Source organism: Muscardinus avellanarius, assembly GCF_963383645.1.
Source record: "Muscardinus avellanarius genome assembly, chromosome: 17".
NCBI classification, from domain to species: domain Eukaryota; kingdom Metazoa; phylum Chordata; class Mammalia; order Rodentia; family Gliridae; genus Muscardinus; species Muscardinus avellanarius.
Window position 1 is genome coordinate 63307782 of NC_137803.1, and position 22344 is coordinate 63330125.

At 42.3% G+C, this 22344-nt stretch overlaps 1 protein-coding gene across 2 annotated transcripts in view; it reads right to left on the reverse strand.

Annotated features, from left to right (window-relative positions):
• Nucleotides 1–22344, reverse strand: part of ANKRD12 (ankyrin repeat domain 12) — a gene marked incomplete at both ends in the record, with an annotated part of 81426 nt that overhangs the window by 13447 nt on the left and 45635 nt on the right. For both annotated transcript variants that reach the window (XM_080714499.1, XM_080714498.1), the window contains one exon: nt 21834–21981. In XM_080714499.1, coding sequence (XP_080570625.1) covers nt 21834–21981 — 148 coding nt within the window. The remainder of the gene's footprint in view (nt 1–21833; nt 21982–22344) is intronic.

The following is a 22344-nucleotide window of genomic DNA, read 5'->3' on the forward strand; positions in this document are numbered from 1 at the left end:
TTTACATGCAAATGATGCAGTAAAATCACCGAAGCACCTTGGTACAGTACCGCAAACAGGTTTATAAAATCTGCTTTATGATGAGAATCTTTTGACATTTGTAAGAGCACACATGTTAAACTCAAAACATAATATAAAAACAAAGTCCAGAGGGGTCTAGATTAGGCGAAGCATCAGCTACTGAAGAGCTACTTGTACATTTTTCCTGGCAAGGTAATACTTAACTTACATAAGATTCTTTTGAAACAAAAAAGATTAAGCACCACTAATTTAAATGGCTTAATTAAATAAACATGACAAATTTTTCTATGTACTTCAAAATACTTAAAAGATCACATAATCCTGATAAAGAAAAATAATTTAAATTTTTTTTGCAACACTGTGAATTAAACCCAGTGCCGTGTACATGTAGACAGGCTCTACCACAGAGTCCCACTCCCAGCCCTAAGCAGCAGCTCCTACCCGGAGCTGGGACAGAACTCAGGGGCATTCTACTCTGACCCACACCCCCGGCCCTGTTTTGTATTCTTTATTTTGAAATAGGGCCTCACTAGTAGCTGGGGCTGGCTGAGAACCTGCAATCCTCCTGTCTTAGCCCCCTGAGTACTGGGATTACAAGCATGCGCTCCTACACCCAGCCAAACAGTTTTAACAATATCAGAAACATGATTGTTTAGGGAAAAAATATCTGAAATATTAAAACAAATACAAATCCCAATTACATAATCAGGTTGTAGCAGATAAAATGGATATATATGTAATTTGAAAAAAGCTGCCGTGTTCCTCTGTTATAATTCAGACTTGATACTATTATGTACTTTAATACAATGGGAAAATAACAAATTCAATTCTTGTGTTTAAGTACATGAAAGTTTAATGAAATTATATCCAAACCATTGTATAGTCAAAACCTTGTAGATTATATTTCATTATGGTTTTTGTGGGTTTTCTGACAAAGAGAATTTTTTTTTCTTCCCAGGTTAGCATCTTTCCATAGCTAAAATGTTGTATACATTAAGTCTCTTAACTGCAAGGACAACTCAGACATCTAAGCAAAAATGAAACTGAGCTATCTGACCAAGGGGAACCCCCACCCATCCCAAACTGGCAAAAATAGCATTCACTGTATTTGTGTGTGTGGTGCTAGGGATACAATCTAGTTCTCAGGTATGCTAGGCAGACACTCAGACACTCTACCACTGAGCTGTATATCCCCAACCCCGTTAGATAATCAAGACTCTAACGCATGCTAGGCAGACACTACCACCGAGATGTAAGCCACCTCCCTGCTGAATAGTTAATACTTGAAACTTACACTTGTAAAGCTGGGCGTGGTGGGCACGCTTGTAACCCCAGTATTTGGGAGGCTGAGACAGGAGGATCATGGTTCGCGGCTGGCCTCAGCCAATTATTGAGGCCCTTTGCAAGGCAGTGAGACTCTGTTTCAAAATAAAGAATAACGAATAGGGCTGCAGGGTATAGCTTGGAGGCAGAGTGCCCCTGGGTTTCCAGGATAACAAAAAAGAGAAAAGAAAAAAGTTACACTTGTCATCTAGTTCCCAAACATTCCCACTATGGAGATTCCAACCGCGGGAACACTTCTGAGTGCATACAAGGTGGCTGGCTCCGTATCAGCATTGCAGAGAGATAGCAATAGTTTTTGGAGATGTGGTAACATCCTAAGATAATAAAGTGCCACTGAGTGAAGTATTTACTCTTATACCTACAGTATTAAAAAGTAATTAGAATTGTAAATACACATATTTAAAATACTCCCTATATGCACTTATTAGTATTCCAACATACAGCATCAAACCACGTGACAATGCAACTATAGCAAACACCTATTTTGGAGCCAGTATTAATTTTGGTCCTTCATAAAATGGATATTGTAATTCCTCTTACTGATACCTGGTTTATAATTTGGTCATGATGATGTTTCTTCCTTGTTTTTGTTTGTTTGTTTGTTTGTTTTTGGTGGTACTGGGGGTGGAACCCAAAGGCTTTCTACCTCCAGGCTATACTTCCAGAACCATTTTATATTTTATTTGGAAACAGGGTCTCACTAAGTTGCTGAGAGCCTCACTAATTAGCTGAGGCTGGCTTCGAACCTGTGCGATCCTCCTGTCTCAGCTTCCCAAGCACGGGGATTACAAGCGTGTGCCACCACGCCCGGCTCCTAGTAGTTTTTTTTTTTTAATTAATTTTACTTCTATTTATATTCTCATTAGATTATTTGTTGGTTTGGAAATTGGGAAGTACTGTTATCTTTCTATGTCCCATAAAATCCCAGGACAATGTTCTCTACTTAAAATTAGTCTTGGTTAGCCAGGCGTGGTAGTGCACACCTGTAACCCCAGTACTTGGGAGGCTGAGACAGAAAGATAGCAGGTTCAAGGACAGTTTCAGAACAAGTAGTGAGATTCTCATTAACCTAGCGAACCTGTTTCAAAACAAAAATAAATTAAAATAGGATTGGGGTGTAGCTCAGAGGTAGAACGCCCCCAGGTTCAATTCCTAGTACCAAAAACAAACAAAATTAGTCTTGGTTAAGTATTAAGTTCTGGTAGGTACAGAGTGCTAGGTGTGGCAAGATTGAAACAAAACAAAAACCAGTCCCTAACTCAAGAGGTAACTGCACTTTTTTATTTTTTTGTGGGTCTGGGGATGGAATCCAGAGGCATCTGACCTCCAAGCCACAGTCCCTGCCCTATTTTTTATTCTTTATTTTGAAACAGGGTCTCACTAAGTTGCAGAGGGCCTAAGTGGCTGAGGCTGTCCGCGAAGGTAACTGCACTTTCTTGGACAGAACCAGGGATGTGAGGCCACTGAGCTGAGTCCCCAGACCTTCGTACTTTATTTTGAAGTAAGGGCTTGCTAAACTACCCATGCTTTTCTGGGATCACAGGTCGCAGCTGAGACAGATGCACTCCTAATTAACCACGAGGAATGCTAGGATGGCAGCAGGTACGTGGTCGCTGGGTGCACTCAGGAGAGCTGCTGGGGAGACGCAGAATGCAGGTTGCTCACAGCAGGAGTCTCAGTAAAGCTAAGCATACAGACGGCCACAGAAGTAACTGCATGAACATGCAACTCACAGCAAAGAACCCACAACTTTTCGTATAGGTCTTTTGTCCGCTTAATACACTGTAGAAGCTTTCGACCCTATTGTCCTGATTATCTTCAATGGCTGCATATTACACTTGAGTTAGTACTCGATCACCTAATTTCGCTACTGAAGGGTCCTTACTCCCCAATACTTGATATTCCAAGTATTTAATAACAGAAGAATTTTAATATATGCTGTTGCTTGGAGAGAGTAGTATATTAGTATGTGTACATGTAGGAAAAAACAAACAATGGAAACACATCAAAATAATATCTGTAGAAAACTCTGATTAAGAACTATGGGCCTGTGGACCTCAGCAAAAGTCATCATGTCACCTGGAGACTAGGCTGAAATCTTATTCTTACCTTAAGTAGCCCTCAATTTTTAAAAATTTACTTTAGCTAGCCGCGCGTGGTGGTGCATGCTTGTAATCCCAGCATTTGGGAGGTTGAGATAGGAGGATTGCGGTACTGAGGCCCTCTGCAACTTAGTGAAACTCTGCTTCAAAATAAAGAATAAGCTGCGTGTGGTGGCGCACGCTTGTAATCCCTGCACTTGGGAGGCGGAGACAGGAGGATCGCGCAGGTTCGAAGCCAGCCGCGCTGGCTAAGAGACCCTGTTTCCAAATAAAAAAAGTACAAAAATAGGTCTGGAAGTGTAGCCCAGAAGTAGAAGGGTTTCCAGGAACCCCAGTACCACCAAAAAATAATAAATAAATAAAATAGGGCAGGGTCTGGGCATGGTGGCACATGCTAGTAATCCCAGTGCTTGGGAGGCTGAGACAGGAGGATCACACAGGTTCGAAGCCAGCCTCAGCTACTTAGTGAGGCTCTCAGCAACTTAGTGAGACCCTGTTTCCAAATAAAATACAAAATAGGTCTGGGAGTGTAGCCCAGAGGTAGAAAGCCTCTGGGTTCCATCTCCAGCACTACACACAAAAAATAAATAAAAATAGGGCAGGGGTGTAGCTTGGAGGTAGAAAGCCCCTTCCATCCCCGGACCCGGGAAAAAAAAAGATAGGGCTGAAGGTGTATCTCAGAGGTAGAATGCCCCTGTGTTCCATCCTCAGTACCTAAAAAAAAAAAAAAAAAAAAAAAAAAAAAAAATTTTTTACTTTAACTACCCAAGAACATAAATCAACCTAATCCTGAACTCCAGTGAGGCTAGAGTAGCTTTTCAAAAAATGTTTGAGCCGGGCGTGGTGGCGCACGCTTGTAATCCCAGCATTCCAGCATTCGGGAGGCTGAGACAGGAGGATCACGGTTCAAGGCCAGCCTCAGCTACTTAGTGAGGCCCTTTGCAACTCAGTGAGACCCTGTTTCAAAAAATAATAAAAAATTGCTATTGTTCCCTAGGCAACCAACTTTATAACTACAATTTAGTTTCACATTAACAAAACACAGACGGTGAAAAGACAACTTTGATTGTGAAGATCTAATTACAATAATAAGTAATATAATTTATACAAGTTTTTTGTGACTTTTTTGTAGGGGCCATATTCATTAAAGCCCTGGAGGCTAATTTTGGCTCAAACTTTATCTAGTATAGGAATGACACTTGATTTGTTTACTTTTGTTACAGAAGCAAATTTTGTTTTTTAAAATTGCCTGAGAGGGAGAAGTTGTATGCCCACCTGCTATGCACTAAGTAAATGGCAAATTCTAGTACCCCCTCAACTATTTTCTGGGTAATTTATATGGCAAAACATGTAATAAACAGTCATGGTATCAGGGACAAGCAGTATTACCTCTTTCCCTATTTGGTTTAATTTTTACTTCAAAGTGCTAACTCTGTAAACTAAAGACAGTGGTTTCCAATGAGGGGGTTTCCAACTGCTTAGCCACTGGTAGGTTTTGTTACTACTTTTATCTGTATCCCCTTTAAAAGTAATAAAACGCCTGTAGTGAAAAAAAATAATAATAAATTGGACTGGGAGTGTAGCTCGGAGGCCCAATGCCCCTGGGTTCCATCCCCAGTATCGCAAAAAGAGTTTGTCCTAGCCGGGCGTGGTGGTTGCACTCGCAATCCCAGTACTTGGGAGGCTGAGACAAGAGGATTGCAGGTTTGTGGCCAGTCTCAGCTACTTGGTGAGGCCACCAACAACTTAGTGTGACCCTGTTTCAAAATAAAAACTATGGCTGGGGGTGAAATTCAGAGGTAGACTGCCCCTGGGTTCAATGTCCAGTGCCACCAAAAAAAAAAAAGTTTGCCCTGCCTTTCTTAGTTGATGATACCCATATTAAAAAAACCACCCATTCCCAAATCCTCAATTCCCTGTAGTAAAACCAGCCATTACAGCTGTGCATGGTGGGATGTGCCTGTAGTCCCAGGACTTAGGAGGCTGAGACAAGAGAAATGAAGGTTTGAGACCAGTACAACAGCAACTCAGCCATGCATTTAGTGTCTTGGAGAAATCTTGTTTCAAAACAAAAACTATAAAGAGCTGGGGCGGAGTTCAGAAGTTGAACTGGGTTTAATTCCGTGTGTGTGTGTTGGTGTGTGCATACACGTGCACATGCTCATAATCCCAGTACTGGAGGCCGTGTGTGTGTGTGTGTGTGTGTGTGTGTGTGTGTGTGTGTTGGCATATGCCCATGATCTCAGTATTGGGGATGCTGAGGCGGGAGAATTGCAGATTCAAGGCCAGTCTTAGCCAAGTTAGTGGGACTCTCATCAACCTAGTGAGACCCTGTTTCAAAAGAAAAGTTTTAAAAATAGGAACTGAGGGTGTAGCTTGGAGGTAGAATGTCCTTGGATTCAATCCCAATACAAAACAAAAACAAAACAAAAAAAACAATGTTTAGCACCTCAACTTATTATCAACAATCTTATTTAGGGTACAAGGAAGAAAAATGAGAAATAAGCAATTGTAAGGATAGTTTACTAAAAATTTATCAAAGCCTGTATCTTCTTCATGAAAACTAATAAATTAAGCTGCATTTTAATTATTTAGCAAATACACTTGAAAGTTGCTCTTTTATATATCAAGGCAATTTCAGATTCTTGCAGCTAAGCCTGGTGAAACATAAAAACATGGTTAACTGTTAGTTGAGCTTTTTATCTCAGGCTTGACTTTTCCTCTCTGAGCTTACGGTAAATTTCATTACTTCTTGCAAGGTATCAAAGGGCAGATGTGACCAATTCAGGTGGTCATTGTAAACACAGTAAGCCTCTCTCAAAACCGCTCTAAAACTTCAGACATACAACATCCACTTTCAGGCTGACATCTGAGAAAGCAATTGCAAGCCACATGTCTAATAAGAAAACCCATCCAGACTAGGTGGCGCGTGTCTACTGTCTGAGCTACTTGGGAGGTTGAGACGAGAGGATTGCAGGTTTGAGGTCAGTCTCAGCTATTTAGTGAGACCTTTATGTGTGTGTGTGTGTGTGATACTGGGGAGGGAACCCAGGGGCTTTCTATCTCTGAGCTACAACCCCAGCCTTATTCTTTATTCTGGAACAGGGTCTGAGTTGCTAAGGGCCAGTGAGACCTTCTTTCAAAATAAAAAATTTAAAAAGGCTAGAGGTACAGATCAGTTGTAGAATGCCCCTGGGTTCAATCCCTAGTACGCCCCCCCCACCACAAAAGACTGAAATATATAAAGTATGGCTCTGAATATTTCAAGTAACTGACTTAACATGATAAACTTAATCCTCACAATTCTAAAGCTAATATTAGCCAATTCTACAAGTCAAGTTCTTACATACACTCTTGTATTATTAACTTACTGAAATTTATTACTCCCCCACGAAGTATCTTCTGAAATCCCTATTTCAAAAGCCAGGCGTGGTGGCGTACCCTTGTCATCCCCGCACTGGGGAGGCTGAGACGGGAGGATCGCACAGGTTTGAAGTCAGCCTCAGTTACTTAGTGAGGCTCTCAGCAACTTAGTGAGACCCTGTTTCTAAATAATGTATAAAATAGGCCTGGGACTATGGCCCAGAGGTAGAAAAGCCCCTGAGTTCCCCCCAGTACCACCAAAACAAACAACCAACCCCCCACCCTGAATCCCTATTCCATACATGTGGAAGCTGAGCACACCTACGTTTAACTGCTTTGCTCACGGTCAGAGATCAGCTGAAATCCAAGCTCTTTCGGTCTGCACATGGCCATGTAAAAGCGCAGCAAGGAAAGAGGTTGGTGTTTGAGTTGATTTCCTACAACATAGAAACTGTGTATATAGGTAAGGTGTTCAACCAGAATCAGTCTCCTGACACTAGAAATACTACTATGAAAAAAACTAGTTTTAATTTGGAAGTGCTTTATGTGAAGATGGGCTAGTTAAAAACAAAACACAACAAAACAGTCCCAGCCATTCTTCAGTGATCTTTATTTTTGTCATTTATTTTTTGCAGTACTGGGGCTTGAAACCAGGACATTCTACCATTGAGCTACACCCCCATCCTTATTTATTTATTTATTTATTTTGAAACAGGTCTCGAGCCCAGTGTGGTGGTGCATGCTTGTAACCTTAGTGCTTGGGAGGCAGTGACAGGAGGATCTCAGGCAGCCTCAGCTACTTAGTGAGGTCCTCTGCGAATCAGCAAGACTCTGTTTCAAAATAAAGAATGCAAAATAGGGCTGGTGGTGTAGCTTGGAGGTAGAACACCCCTGGGTTCAATCTGCAGACACACACACACACACACACACACACACACACACTCATGAAAAGTGCTGAGGCTGTCCTCAAACCTGTGATCCTTCTGTCTTAGCCTCCCAAGTACTGGGATTATAGGTATGCACCACTATGCTGACCTAAGATATTTAAAAATAATATTTATTAGCCAGGCATGGTGGTGCATGGTTGTAATCCCAGCATTTACAAAGCTGAGACAGGAGGACTGCGGTTCAAGGACAGCCTCAGGTACTTAGTGAGGCCTTTTGCAACTCAGTGAGACTCTGTTTCCAAAAAAAAAAAAAAAAAAAAAAAAAAAATTAGGGCTGGGTGTGTAGCTTGGAGGTAGAATGCCCCCTGGGTTCCATCCCCAGGATAGCAAAAACAAACAAAAAACCCCAAACAACAACAAAAAAAACCCCACAACAACTATATGTATTTATTGTTCTTCTTATAAATTACACTAGTTTGTTAGAAAATCAGAAAAAGAAATGAGCATAAAAAAGAACAAAAGCTAATCCCATCACTCAAGAACCATTTTCCTGACCCATTCTGTGATTAACGTCTGCCTAATAACAGTTTCTGACCCTCAGCTGCCCTCCTGGCCCTGTCGTTTCAGAGAGCAGGCTCATGTACTCCACGAGCAATCCAAACCACGCCGCATGCAGCTTGCTCATTTGTACCCTGTGCTGTGCGGACCATTTCTCTGTGGCTCTTGTCTTCTTAGTCATCAGAACAAAATGTCTTTAGATCACCAATAGCATAATTCAGTGAAATCCCAGAATCTAATTCCTACCAAGCGTGTTAGGATTTAATCATTCCTTAACGTTTTCCATAAAACTGGTATTTTGTCCAAAGGCATTACAAATGCTTGTTGCTGTCATTCTAGATTTTTTTCCCACCAAAATCTCGAGTTTCTCTTTGTATCTTGTTTTTGTCAGTAACATGTTTCTGAGCGCTTATAAGGTTTTAAAAAAATCTTTATCCTTGAAGTTGTACTGTTTCTAGCTGTGAGTAGCCCTCCTCTTTTCTTTTATTAAAACGACTGTAATCTCCGTACTTGGGAGGCCGAGACAGGAAGGACTGCAAGTTTGTGGCCAGCCTCAGTTACTTAGTGAGGCCCTCAGTTACTTAGTGCCATCCCATTTCAAAATAAAGAATAAAAAATAGGTCTGGGGTGTATCTGGAGGTAGAGTGCCCTGGGTTCAGCCCTCAGTATTGCACACATACACACACAACATTCCTTCGGATATAAAAACATAAGTCTAAGCCGGGCGTGGTGGCGCACGCTTGTAACCCCTGCGCTTGGGAGGCTGAGACAGGAGGATCGCACAGGTTCGAAGCTAGCCTCAGCTGGCTTAAGAGACCGTTTCTAAATAAAATATAAAATAGGTCTGGGAGTGTAGCCCGGAGGTAGAAGGCCCCTGGGTTCCACCCCCAGTACCAACAAACAAACAAACAAACAAACAAACAAACAAACAAACAACCATAAGTCTTTCTTCAGTTAAAGGGCACTCTATTTCTTGAGCCAGCCACACTGGCCTACAACTGTCATCCTAGGTATGTGGGAGGCTGAGACAGGAGCAGTAAGGTTTGAGGCCAGGCACACCAACTTAATGAGACACTGTTTAAAAATAAAACAAGATTGGGGGTGTGGCTAAGAGGTAGAATGCCTCTCAGTTTAGTCCCCAATGCCGTCCCCCCAAAAAAACTGCTTCCAACTTTCTTCTTGCAGCATGGAAAATGTGTGTTCTGGGTATTTCTTAATGTCCTTTTTCTCATTCCTCCCGTGTCTCTGCTCTGATTACCTCGGACATCTGCCCTTATGTCCCAAGACAGAGCCTCAACAGTACCTGCTGCTCCAGTCTCTAGGGCTGCAGTTGCTTGGGTAGCCATAGACACCTAGAACTTCAAGGGCGCTTCGCTTCGTTACGCTTCCTCACAGCAGCCCTCTGTTGCCACGACGGATGGCCTGCTGCATCCGTATTCTTCAAGGCCGCCGAGAACTTACCCCTTGTCTTCTTGCATTATTTACAGTCTCGGTTTGTTCACACTGGCTCTTTCACTCAGCTGGTTTCCCTTCAATCTCCCGATTTCGTCCCGTGTCTGTAAGGAACCCTTTCTGAGCAGTTCCGTGGTGTCTGCTGAGTGAGCAGCCTGCTCATGGCCGTGTGCTCACGTCTGACCTCAGCACCTGGCTGAGAATGCTTCCTGCACCAGCTGATGCCGAGGCCACAGGATTCTCTGGGGTCTCACGTGGAAGACTTTCGCAAATAAAGCAGGCCTCCCTTGTGCATTTAGAGTGGCTCCTTTGTTTTGGAACAGTTCACTAGCAAAACTATCGTGACTAAGAATCATACAAGCACAAGTGGGGGTGGGGCACACACCTTTCATCTCTGTGCGTGGGAAACTGATACAGGTTTGAGGGCAGCCTCAGCAATGCAGAGACTCCCAGCAGCCTAGTGAGACATTTCCAAACAAAAAGTAAAATCGGGCTGGGGTGCAGCTCAGAAATACAGATCCCCAGTCCCGCAGCAAAAAACAAACAAAGCTGGCATGGTGGCGCACACTTGTCACCCCAGTGCTGGAGAGGCTGGGAGGGGAGGATCACAGGTTCACAGCCAGCCTGGGAAATACCGAGTGAGGCCTCCAAAACGTACTGGGAACCTGTTTCAAAATAAAGAATAAAAAATAGGGCTGGGGAAATAGTTTGGAGGTAGATACCCCTGGGTTCCATCCCCAGCACTGATTAAAAAATAAACTATAGTATAGTTACATAACTGTCACTTATGTTACCTAAAGAAGGAACATTAGAAAACTATGCCTAAGGCTGGGCGTGGTGGCGCACCCTTATAATCCCTGCGCTTGGGAGGCTGAGACAGGAGGACCACGCAGGTTCAAAGCCAGCCTCAGCTACTAAGTGAGGCTCTCAGCAACTTATTGAGACCTTGTTTCCAAATAAAATATAAAATGGTTCTGGAAGTATAGCCCGGAGGTAGAAAGCCTCTGGGTTCCATCCCCAGTACCACCAAAAAAAAAAAAAAAAAAAAAAAAAAAAAAGACTATGCCTGCATTTTAGTAAGCAAATCTTTAGTTTTCCCATCCCCAAACTGACTGAGAAATGTATCTTACAGAATATATCTAGGGAAATAAAATATATTTATTTAGGGAAACAAAATACTAGCTAATTTCATTCTCTCTTCTAAATTTGTATTTCTATAATTTCACTTCTCCGAAGTAAATATTGGGTGTTTCAATTCTACTTTAGGAGCAGCAATCAGTCACCTATCTACTTGGAGATAGGTACACACAGGGAGGGTTTGTTTTCACTTTACTTCTACAGTAACAGACATCGGTAGGAGAAGTGGACTTAAGAGCTCAGGGGTGAGGAGGAGAGGAAAGAAAACAATCAACAGCTGAAAATATTAATTCTAAAGGCATAATCTACAGGAGAAACAAAAGTAAACACTACAGGATCCTACACACATCCCTCAGTTATCGCACAACGCCTTCACACTAAAATGCCAGTGACACAGATTTAGATTTTATAAATGGTAAGCAAGATCTCCTTTCTCTAAAATTAGGACAGATATCACTACAAAAATTTGGATGTTACTAAAGGAAACTGACAAAATCACCCAGACTTCAGATATTCAATCATAAATAAATACATTACATGGAGGTCCTTTAAACCACTTTCTGCAGGCAGAATGATACAGATAAGGCTGAATTCGTTTATATGTATGCATATACAACTAATATTTTAATGTGAAATATATGCTTTTTTAAGGTTCTGCCCAAATGTACCTTTATTATCAAGAGTTTCAATCTTAAATATTTAGCAATAGCTCACTACTATAATTATGTGACAGACTCACTTTAAGTTGTTAGGCACTGGTAGAAATTCATTTTTTTAAGGAAAATCACCAAGCTAACATTTTTTAAAAAAATGTATTAGCTTTAGTATTGACAATAAATAATTTTATATTTCTTTGGTAAGTACACTTCAAATTTCTGTGATCTTTACAGGAATTTCAAAGAGAGGTACTTAGCAGACTTTTTATGTAGCCAAGTGGAAGACACAGGACATATGAGTTTGTACCCACCCAGAGCACAGTGGCGATGCGACACCAACTTCCCATTATCTTTCTGACATATTAAACAAGTCAAAGATACAGAATTCTTAGAGACACTGCTCAAGAGTATATTTTTACAATGTATGGCAATTTAGGTATTCATAATTTTTTTTGCTTCCCCCTACTTAAAAGTTGACATATATTTTCCTCTAAAAATACTTCAACTGGAATAAAAAATTCTTAGGATTTGGGACTAGGTTGATATAATTAATCCACAAGAAATATGTATTAATTTAAAAATATTTTCAAAAGATTTTTTAAAAGAAGAACTAGATTAGGTTTTAAGATAACTGGCAGAAGCAAGCTGAGGGTACTCTATGAAAAGTTTTAAAAAGGGAATCCAGAAGCTGCGTGTGAAGCATGTCATACACGTTACAAAGCGCAGAGAAGGCAGTGGACTGGTCCACAGAGCCAGGTGGGGCCCTGCTAACGGGTCAGCGGTGTCGCCTCTTCCCCGGCCCGTGTCTGCGCAGCCCTCTGCACAGCGGACTCCTGAGGAGTGTTTCCATGTTACTAAGCACGAATACCACAGCGATCTGTGTAAGATGAGCACCAAATATTGTGCTTGCTACTACTGAACTTCAGAAACTGGCTTAATTAAGGTTTCTAGTAGATTTGGTTAAATAAAATAAGGTCCTTGGATTAAAAATGGATTGTGATTTTTCTATACACATGGTCTCTTATTACCTAATAAATATAATGGAAATGACTGAAGCATGTCTTTTGGAAAGGAATAAATATACAATGTATATTTTAACTTTATATGTTGAAGAGAAATCTTTTAATTATAGGTATGTCAATATACAAGCTACTTTACTTTTATAGCATGCCCTATCAAGTCCAAACTCTAATGATCAAAGACACTGATTGGACACTCTACCTCTTCTGTACTCTGGAATCCTAAGATTAAAGCTTTGCTCTTAAACTTCCTAGGGTGGTACTTCTTCCTACTTAGGGTTAAACTACTAATAGCACATAAGCCACATGGTAAACAATTCTGTTATAATTTAACTTAAATATCTGTGGTCTTTTTTGATCTCTTGATATATTAGCTGTTATAACTCCATAAAGCATGTGCCAGTACTTGGATTTTCAGAGTTCCTGCAACATAAAACTGAGGAAGTGAGTTTCACAAGTTATGACAATATATTTATGATATAATAGTACCATTTACTATTTTAGCATTGAGAAGGGAAGGATTCAATGATACTGGTCATTTTTAGAAATTTTATGACACAGAAATGCACTCAGCCACACCGGTGGGCAACAATCTGTTCGCTCAGTGTGCTGATCTGTCTCTGGAAGCAGCCTGCTGTGTCAAGACGGAGCATCCCTTGGCTGAGCGAGGCGTGTGAGTGAGGAAAGCGCAGAGCAGCGGTCTAGGAACCAGCCCAGCTGCGGCATCGGTCAGCGAGGGAGGGCCTGATGACCATGGCCGGCACCTCCCACATCCCCACCGGGCACTGTGGGGAATGACGGAACCAGCGCCTGGCAGTTATCAAGCCGGGTCAGCAAGCGGGGGAGAGGGCACTGTATGGCACTGAGTTATGTGCTCCATGACCACAACTGTGGGCATGGAAGACAGCTCTCCAAATAGGAAGGAAGGAATTCTCAGCACGGCAGCAAGAAGCAAGTATTTGCAGCAGACACTATGATTAGATAGAATTTTGGTATGGGAAGGTGATGTGGCGCAAGACTGTGGAAAAGGAAGAAACGGTGTGTGGAGGAACCGTGTAAATTTAGAACTACCATATATCCCTATACAATAAGCAGTATTAACCAGGACATAGATTCTTGCAACATTATCATAAAGCGTCTGATATGCAAGACAAAAATCGGTTCTCAAACTGTGGTTCCAGCAGCAAGGCTACGCTGAACACGGCTCGCTACTGATCCAGCATGACGTCAGGAGCACGCTCCACGGTGGGCAGTCAACTGTACCTCTAGCACAATCTCACTTCAGCTGCCATCTGCCCACAGCGCTTCCCTTTCTTAGAAAGCAGGGCAAGAGTTTACATTCTGGCATAAGCTCCTCATTTTGAGGGCTAGTAAGACATAGTTACAGGATGGCCGCTCTGAAGAGCACTGACGTAGAGACTTCTATCTGCGTGGAGGGCTCCACATACTGCACCCTGTCACTTACTCCAAGTTTACTAAGTTCTAAAATTCAGTCTTAGTTATTCTCTAACTGCAACACTTAAAGTGCATCTGTCACATGGATGACACGGTATATCAGATACATAAGTAAACATGCTATCAGCTTTCTCTACATAAGCACGATGGGCAGTCAAAGTTAATACTGATTAAATTCTAGCATGTTCTAAAACCAGATTGGATGAAATTTGATACAGTTAAGTCTAACAAGGACCTCATGTAAATGGAACAATAAACGCTGGGTATTTCATCAGCCTCCCAGCAACTCCACAATCTTTGCGTGATACTTACTGCTAAGTCCTGCACCACTCCTTGAGGGACTCTGACCAAGCAAGGGTTCAGACGCATTCACCATGTCAAAGTAAGTATTCTGAAAAACCAATACAGAGCCGATGAACACATGTGATCATTAAGACGGGGGAGAATCAAAAAGGTTCTCAAATATATATTCTGCTCTACTCAAATATGTAAGTTCAAATAAAATACCTTTTCTTCTGCAGGACAAAATTTGCTGCACTTCTTTCTAATGGCAAGTTTATAATAAGAGCTGCTTTTCATAGTGTTCTGAAGAGAGCAAGATTAAAAAACTCACAGCCATAATAAACAATTAACATTGAACATACAAATGTCCAACCTTTCTCTTATTATTTTTTCTACTTTCTCATGAAAGACAACACAGTTTCACTAATTCTAATTCTACATACCAAAAAGATGTTGAAAGGATTTTTAGCTTGTAACTAGCAGATGGAACAAGTGTGCTGAAAGCAAAGGCTGATAGAGGTTAGTGGATTACACCTCCATTTCCTTTCTTTCTTTCCTTTCTTTTTGAGGTACTGGGATTGAACCTAGGGACGTTCTACTTCTGAGCTACACTCCCAGCACATATATTTGGTGGTACTGGGGTTCCTGGAAGCCCTTCTACCTCCAGGCTACACTTCCAGACCATTTTATACTTTTTATTTGCATGCGCCACCACGCCCAGCCCAGCATTTATATTCTGAAACAGGGTCTCACTAAGACTAGCCTTGAAGCTGTGATCCTCCTGTCTCAGCCTCCCGTGTACTGGGATTACAAGCATGTACCTACCACTGTGCTCGGCTTATTATCTCCATTTACTTAATCAGACGTATCCCCATTTCACAATCTCAAACACAAACAAATTGCTAAAAAAAATAGTTGTTGAATAGTTCAGGTGAAGGAAAAGGAAGAAAAGAAGGTTAAACAACTTGTAAGTATAAGACATATATAGTTTCATTTGTTATGCTGATTTTTGAAGTTTCTTTGAGGAAGTCTAATATTTGGAAGTCAGCTAAATTAAATTTGAAGTTTAAAGCTGGGTGTGGTAGCGCACACTTGTAATCCCAGCATTCGGGAGGCTGAGACCAGAGGATTGTGGTTCACAGACAGCCTCGGCTACTTAGTGAGGCCCTCTGCGACTTAGGAGACCCTGTCTCAAAATGAAAATAAAAAATAGGGCAGAGGGTGTAGCTTGGAGGTCGAATACCCCTGGGTTCCTTTCCAGACCCACAAATTAATTAATTAATTAATTAAAGTTTAAGAAAAAACTCTAGGACAAAGAGATAACAGTAAGTCCTCACTACGTGAGTGAGTTGACACTGTGAGAGTGGGTGAGACTTATTTGGGAGACTATGCGACCTAAGAAGGGAATCCAGAAAGCAAAATCATTGGAAAGATCATCACAGGGTGTAAGAAAAGGAAAGAAGACAAGATTCTACAAGGAAAGTGAGGAAGAACAGTTTGAGAAGCTTGGTGACAGCTAGAGAATTATGTCCCAGAAACTAAGACAAGAAGTTTTAGGAAGAACCTGATCAAAAGCGTCAAATTCTATGAAAAGTCTGAAAGGACAGGGGCTGACATATAGCTGAGGGATCTGAGGTGAAAGATCACGTGTGACTTTAGTAAAACATGTTCCATGGAGAATTAGTCTACACTGTACTTTATGAATGGAAGGACTTGTGAACGGGTTTGCAAACTCTGCTCAGGTCTGACGTGTAGCTCAATGGTTGAGCACTGCCTAGAACATGCAAATCCCTGGGTCTGATCCCCAGCAACACAAAACAACACCAACCACTGTTTAATAAAAATTATTCATCTCTGAGCTACCCTCCCCAGCCTACTTGTTGATTTTATACTGTTACTGGTGCATAACTGTCTCATACCATAATGTGGCTCCATGGTGACGGGACACAGGCACACAGCACTGAGGCTGACAATGGTATTCTCACTTGATTCCTCCACTGATATTTTTTATTTTGAAAGAAGGTCTCACTAAATTGCTGAGGCTGTCCTCCAGTCTGAGATCCTCCTGTTTCAGCCTCCCAAGTACCGGGATTATAGGCATGCATCACGGTGCCCAGCTCATCTTGATCTTTCTAACTAAAGAATATCTTTGCTCCCAGTATCTGCAACTCAAGTACATACACTCACTGTTGCCACTGAAAAGAATATAGCAACCATGGGATATTCCAAGAAATACGCCTGGTAAATCAAAAGCACAATTTGATTGTTTAAACATCCCATTTGTCCTATGATCTCATCCATAAATGTGCTGCCTTTAAGATGATAAAGGTCTTGTATTTTGTTAGCTGTTCCAGATCTTTTTTTAACAAAAGACAGGAACAAGCTGAGCATGGTGCTGCAACCCTATAATCTCAATACTTGGGAAGCTGAGACACAAGGTTCAAGGACAGCCTCAGCAAACAGTGAGACTCTCATCACTCTGGGGAGACTCTGACTCAAAATAAAAGTAAAATAAGGCCAAGGGGTAGCTCGGAGGTAGAAAGCCCCTGGGCTCAATCCCTGCACCACACACACGAAAAAAGATAGCAACAACTTGTACGCCTTAGTTTATACTGAACTCCTGAGGCATTCTACCTCCAAGCTACACCTTCAGTCCTTTTTATTCTTTTAATTTTTATTTATTTATTTTTGGCGGTATTGGAGTTCCTGGAACCCCTTCTACCTCCGGGCTACACTCCCAGACCTTTTTTTATATTTTTATTTGGAAACAGGGTCTTTTAAACCAGCGTGGCTGGCTTTGAACCTGCGCGATCCTCCTGTCTCTGCCTCCTAAGCGCAGGGATTACAAGCGTGCGCCACCACGCCCGGCCTTATTCTTTTATTCTGAAATGGCGTCTTGACAAGTTGCTGAGGCTGTGCCTTGGATCTAAGAGTCGCCTGCCTAGCCTCCCAAGACTGGGGTTAAAGGTGCATGCCACTGTGCCCAGCTTGCAGCTGAATTTTCCTAGATGCCCATTTTTGTGGATAAATTTGTGTTTTTTCTCTCTTGTTGTTTTATTTTGCTGGGTTACTGCTATTTCTTTTAGACAACCTTGGAAGGTGGTTAGCTTTGTCTGCTGTCTGAGCAATGCACATGGCAGCTCTCCTCCAGGAGATGGAAGGCAAAGTGGCCCCTGCCTCCTGCTTCCTTCCCGTCAGCAGTGAGGTGCCAAGAGCCACCAGCATTTCTGGCTGTGTCTTTCTCAATTTTTCATACATACTAAACTACTCTCAACAACAGTGTATTACTCAAACTTCAATGCAAGCTTATCAACATCTGAAGACTATTTTGTGTGTGTGTCTGTGGTGCTGAAGAATGAACCCAGGGGCATTCTACCTCTGAACTACATCCCCAGTCATATTTTCTATTCTTTATTTGGAAACAGGATCTCACTAAGTTGCTGAGGGCCTAAGTAGCCAAGGCTTGGCTCAGCCTCCCAAATACTGGGATTAAAAGCGTGTGCCACCACACCTGGCAGAACACTCCCCCCCACCAGGACTGGGGATAGAACCGAGGGGCATTCGACCTCCGATCTATACCCCCTGCCCTATTTTTTATTCTTTATTTTGAAACAGGGTCTCCTAAGTTGCAGAGGGCCTCACTAAGTGGCTGAGGCTGGCCGCGAACCGTGATCCTCTGGCCTCCTGAATGCTGGGGTAACAAGCGTGCGCCTCCACGCCCTGCTCTCAGAACACTAGTTTTAAAAGAAGTCTTTACCAATTACACAGGGCAGCTTTACTTGAGCATTTCTGCATGCTTGCAATGGAGCCGCGCTGGAGCCTGTTCTGTACTTCTCCACTGCTAAGCTGCCTTCCTCGCTGCGGGATCAGAGCCTTGCTGGCATGCCTCGACAGGTGCCGCCTGCCGCCGCCTCCTCTGCGACCTGCTCTCCCAGTTCCTAGGTCTGCTCTGTGCCTGCACTTATCTTTCAAGCTTTTAATGGTTTTTGGCTAAGATCTACATGCACTATATTATGAAAAATGTTCTCTATCTTTGTGGCTATTTTAAACTCTTAAATGAAGCCAGGCGTGGTGGCGCTCGTTTGTCATTCCAGCGCTTAGGAGGCTGAGACAGGAGAACTGCACAGGTTCGAAGCCAGCCTCAGCTACTAAGCGAGGCTCTCAGCAACTTAGTGAGACCCTGTTTCCAAATAAACTATAAAATAGGTCTGGGAGTGTAGCCCGGAAGTAGAAAGCCCCTGGGCTCCACCCCAGTATAACAACAACAAAATAAATAAAAAACTCTTAGAGGATGCTTACACATGTTCAGTTCCCTGGGTTAGCTGTGCTACATGTTTCCCTATTCAGCTGACAGCTAAGTAATAGAATGAACTTAGAGTTTCACTCTATTACTGTTTATAAATATGAAAGAACTTGTGTAATAATCAGAAATTTGTTTTAACGATTAGATTTTGCTCTTTATTAATACCTTGCTTTTTTCTTTGGAGTTTCTCTTCTTCCAGATGTCCTTAGTAAAGTCATTTGTTTTCATTCTTAAGGATGACGGCTATGAACTTTTACCAAATATAGCATAATTTTGGTCTCATTCTGTTAAGTATTAATGTCTACAGTTTTGAGACTTTTATAATAAGACATTTGTATGGACTGGAAACAAGATTCCATACATTTTTGTGTTTACACACACACACACATTTTATTTTTTGGCAGGTCTGGGGATGGAACCCAGGGGCATTCGACCTCCAAGCTACACCCCCTGCTTTATTCTTTCTTTATTTTGAAACAGGTTCTCAGTAAGTTGCGGAGGGCCTCACTAAGTAGCTGAGGCTGTCTGCGAACAGAGATCCTCCTGTCTCAGCCTCCCGAATGCTGGGATGACAAGTGTGCGCTACCACGCCCGGCTTGCCTTATATTTCTAACAAAAAAATTTTTTTGCTTTCTATTTCTTTTGACAGTGCAACCTGGTGCTTAACAGGGCAACCAAATTTAATCTTTGTTTTGAATTTTATGCCCTTAATTAGCACAAAATTATCTCTTCTGCCATGTGCTATTTCCTGACTTTAATTCTTCATTGTCTACTGTTAAATAATGTAAATCTTGCTTATTTTAAAAAGCACTTTAGCTGAGTTTTCAACTACCATAGAAGATGTTATCACATAATTTCCCTATTTAAAAGATTATCTTCTCAAATGTTTTCATTTCAAGACTTACTTTAAGTATGATCTCATATTTATAGTCAGTTTGATATTTGCAAGATTTACTTAGGTATCTCTTTTGCAGTGAGCGCTCATGCCTTGAACTTGGGTCATATTTATAACTAATTTTTGTTCAACAAGAATATAAGGATGTTATACTCAGAAGATGTGTTCTTTTAGTTCTCTTTTCACAAGAAAGGTAATTTAAACTGCATTATATAAAGGACAGAACTCCTGCTTGAAATTAGATATTTTTCTACTGCTTTCTAGAATGGCTGAGATTAAATAAGTATGGTTTGGTTTTTATTCTCTCGTATGTAATATAAAAGTAACATGACCTAATTGCTTATAGAACTAAGTTCTTAGGAGGACATAGCCTTTGAAAAAAACTAATAAATTTATTCATAGATTTTTGCCTGAAATATGATGAACCCTTTCAGTTTATAAAAAAGGGGCTGCCTTTTTTTTTCTGTACTGGGGATAGAACCTGGGGCATTGTACCTTGGAGCTACAGCCCCAGCCCTATTTTTTAATCCTTTATTTTATGTTTGAAATAGGGTCTCACGGAGTCGCCAAGTGCCTAAGTAGCTGAGGCTGTCCACAAACCCCGATCCTCTGGTCTCCACCTCCTGAATGCTGGGATGACAAGCGTGCGCCACCACGCCTGGCCTTAAGTAGACATCCTTTAACATAGAAAAGAAGTTTTCTGTTATGCTGTAAATTTTATTTATTTATTTGTTTGTTTGTTTGCAGGTCTGGGGATGGAACTTAGGGGCATTTGGCCCCCGAGCTACACCCCCTGCCCTATTTTTTATTCTTATTTTGAAACAGGGTCTCACTAAGTAGCTGAGACAATTAATTCCTTAAGACACAGCCTGCAAGTCCACGAGGCAGCTCAACACATGCTAAACTGTCTGGAGTCCACATTTCTTTTTTTTTGGCGGGTCTGGGAGTGGAACCCAGAGGCATTTGACCTCCGAGCTACACCCCCTGCCCTATTTTTTATTCTTTATTTTTGAAACAGGGTCTCACTAAGTTGCGGAGGGCTTCACTAAATAGCTGAGGCTGTCCACGAACCGCAATCCTCCAGGTCTCAGCCTCCCGAATGCTGGGATTACAAGTGTGCGCCACCACGCCCAGCTTAAAATTTATTTTTTTAAACTCCATTCATACCAAAAGCTTTCTAATTCTTTTAGATCTATCTTTTGTATGTGTGTGTACATAGTGCAGGAGATTGAACCCATGGGCATTCTACCTCCAAGCCATACCCCCAGAGCTCGCCATCCATCCATCCATTTATTGGTGATACTGGGGGGTGGAACCCAGGGACTTTCTACCTCCGGGCTATACTCCCAGACCTATTTTCTATTTTTTACTTGGAAACAGGGTCTCACTAAGTTGCTGAGAGCCCCACTAAGCTGAGGCTAGCTTCGAACCCGTGCGATCCTCCTGTCTCAGCCTCCCAACCATGGGGATTACAAGCGTGCGCCACCACACTTGGCCTAGTTATTTTTTAAAACTAAGAGTTTTGATAGGTTGATGAGAGTCCACTACTTACTAGGGCTGTCCTTGAACCTGCAATAGTCCTGTCTCAGCCTCCCAAGTAGTAGGATTACAAGGGTGTGCCACCATGTTATGCTGGATCTGTCTTTTAAAAAATGGTTTGTAGGCAAGTGTGAGAGTACATGCTTGAAATCCCAGTATTTGTGGGGCTGAGACAGGAGGACCACGAGTTCATGGTCAGCCTCAGCAATTTAGGCCCTCTGAAACTTAGTGTGGCCCTGTTTCAAAATGACAAATAAAACAAGGCTGGGGGTGTAGCTCCAGGGTTCAACCCCCAGTACCAAAACAACAACAACAACAACAACAACAACAACAACAACAAAAGCAAAACTGTCAGTAAGGAATTGCCCCTGCCCTGGTGGGCCGAGAGTTCAGGCCCTAAATCGCAAAAGGATGCTGCAGAGATGGCTCACCAACATGGGGGAGGAAGAAAGGTTTGGTAAGCTCCAACACACACACACACACACACACACACACACACACACACACACACGCACGCACGCACGCACGAATGAGAAGCAGTCAGGGTCAGTGCTGCTGGGAGCGATGCAGCAAGCCTGACTAAAACACTTCAACTTACAGAGCAGGAGTGTCACACAAACGGCACGACAGGGTGACTCCGCTTACAGGGCGTGGCAAATACCCAGGTTACTAACCCCGCCATCTTAGTTGGGAAAGCATTATTTTAGTAATAGCTAGTGAGCACTGTTCCGCAGTCCTCAAATGTTTTATGTATTAAAACCTATTCACAATGTTCTATCAAATATACCCAAGGGCTGAATGTAGATCTTCTGAAACACACCTGTGCAGCTCTCGTCGTCGTCAGACAGAGGCACCTCTCTTTTCAGCAGCATCTCCAGCTCCTCTGTTTCGGCCACGTCCACTGGGCGCTCCCCGTGCTTGTTCGCTTGCAATGGATTTCCACCGTGGCGGAGGAGCAGCTTCACTATCTGCAACATCAAGAGGCAGGAAGCTTTAGCCACAGCTCCAACTGCACTGAAGCCTCCTCTACCAACGACCTCCACTGACGAAGGCGCTTCCTTCTTAAAACTCAAACGGGGCTGTTTTAGTACTTAATTTGTTGTTGGTTTTTTTTTTTTCTTTTTTTTTTTTTTGCAGTACTGGGGATGGAACCCAGGGGCATTCTACCTCCGAGCTCCACCCCCAGCCCCATTGTTTATTCTTTTTATTTTGAAACGGGGCCTCGCTGGCTTGCAGAGGGTCTCGCTGAGGAGCGGAGGCTGTCTGTGAACCTGGATCCTCCTGTCTCAGCTCCCGAGTGCTGGGATCACACGCGTGCGCCACACGCCTGG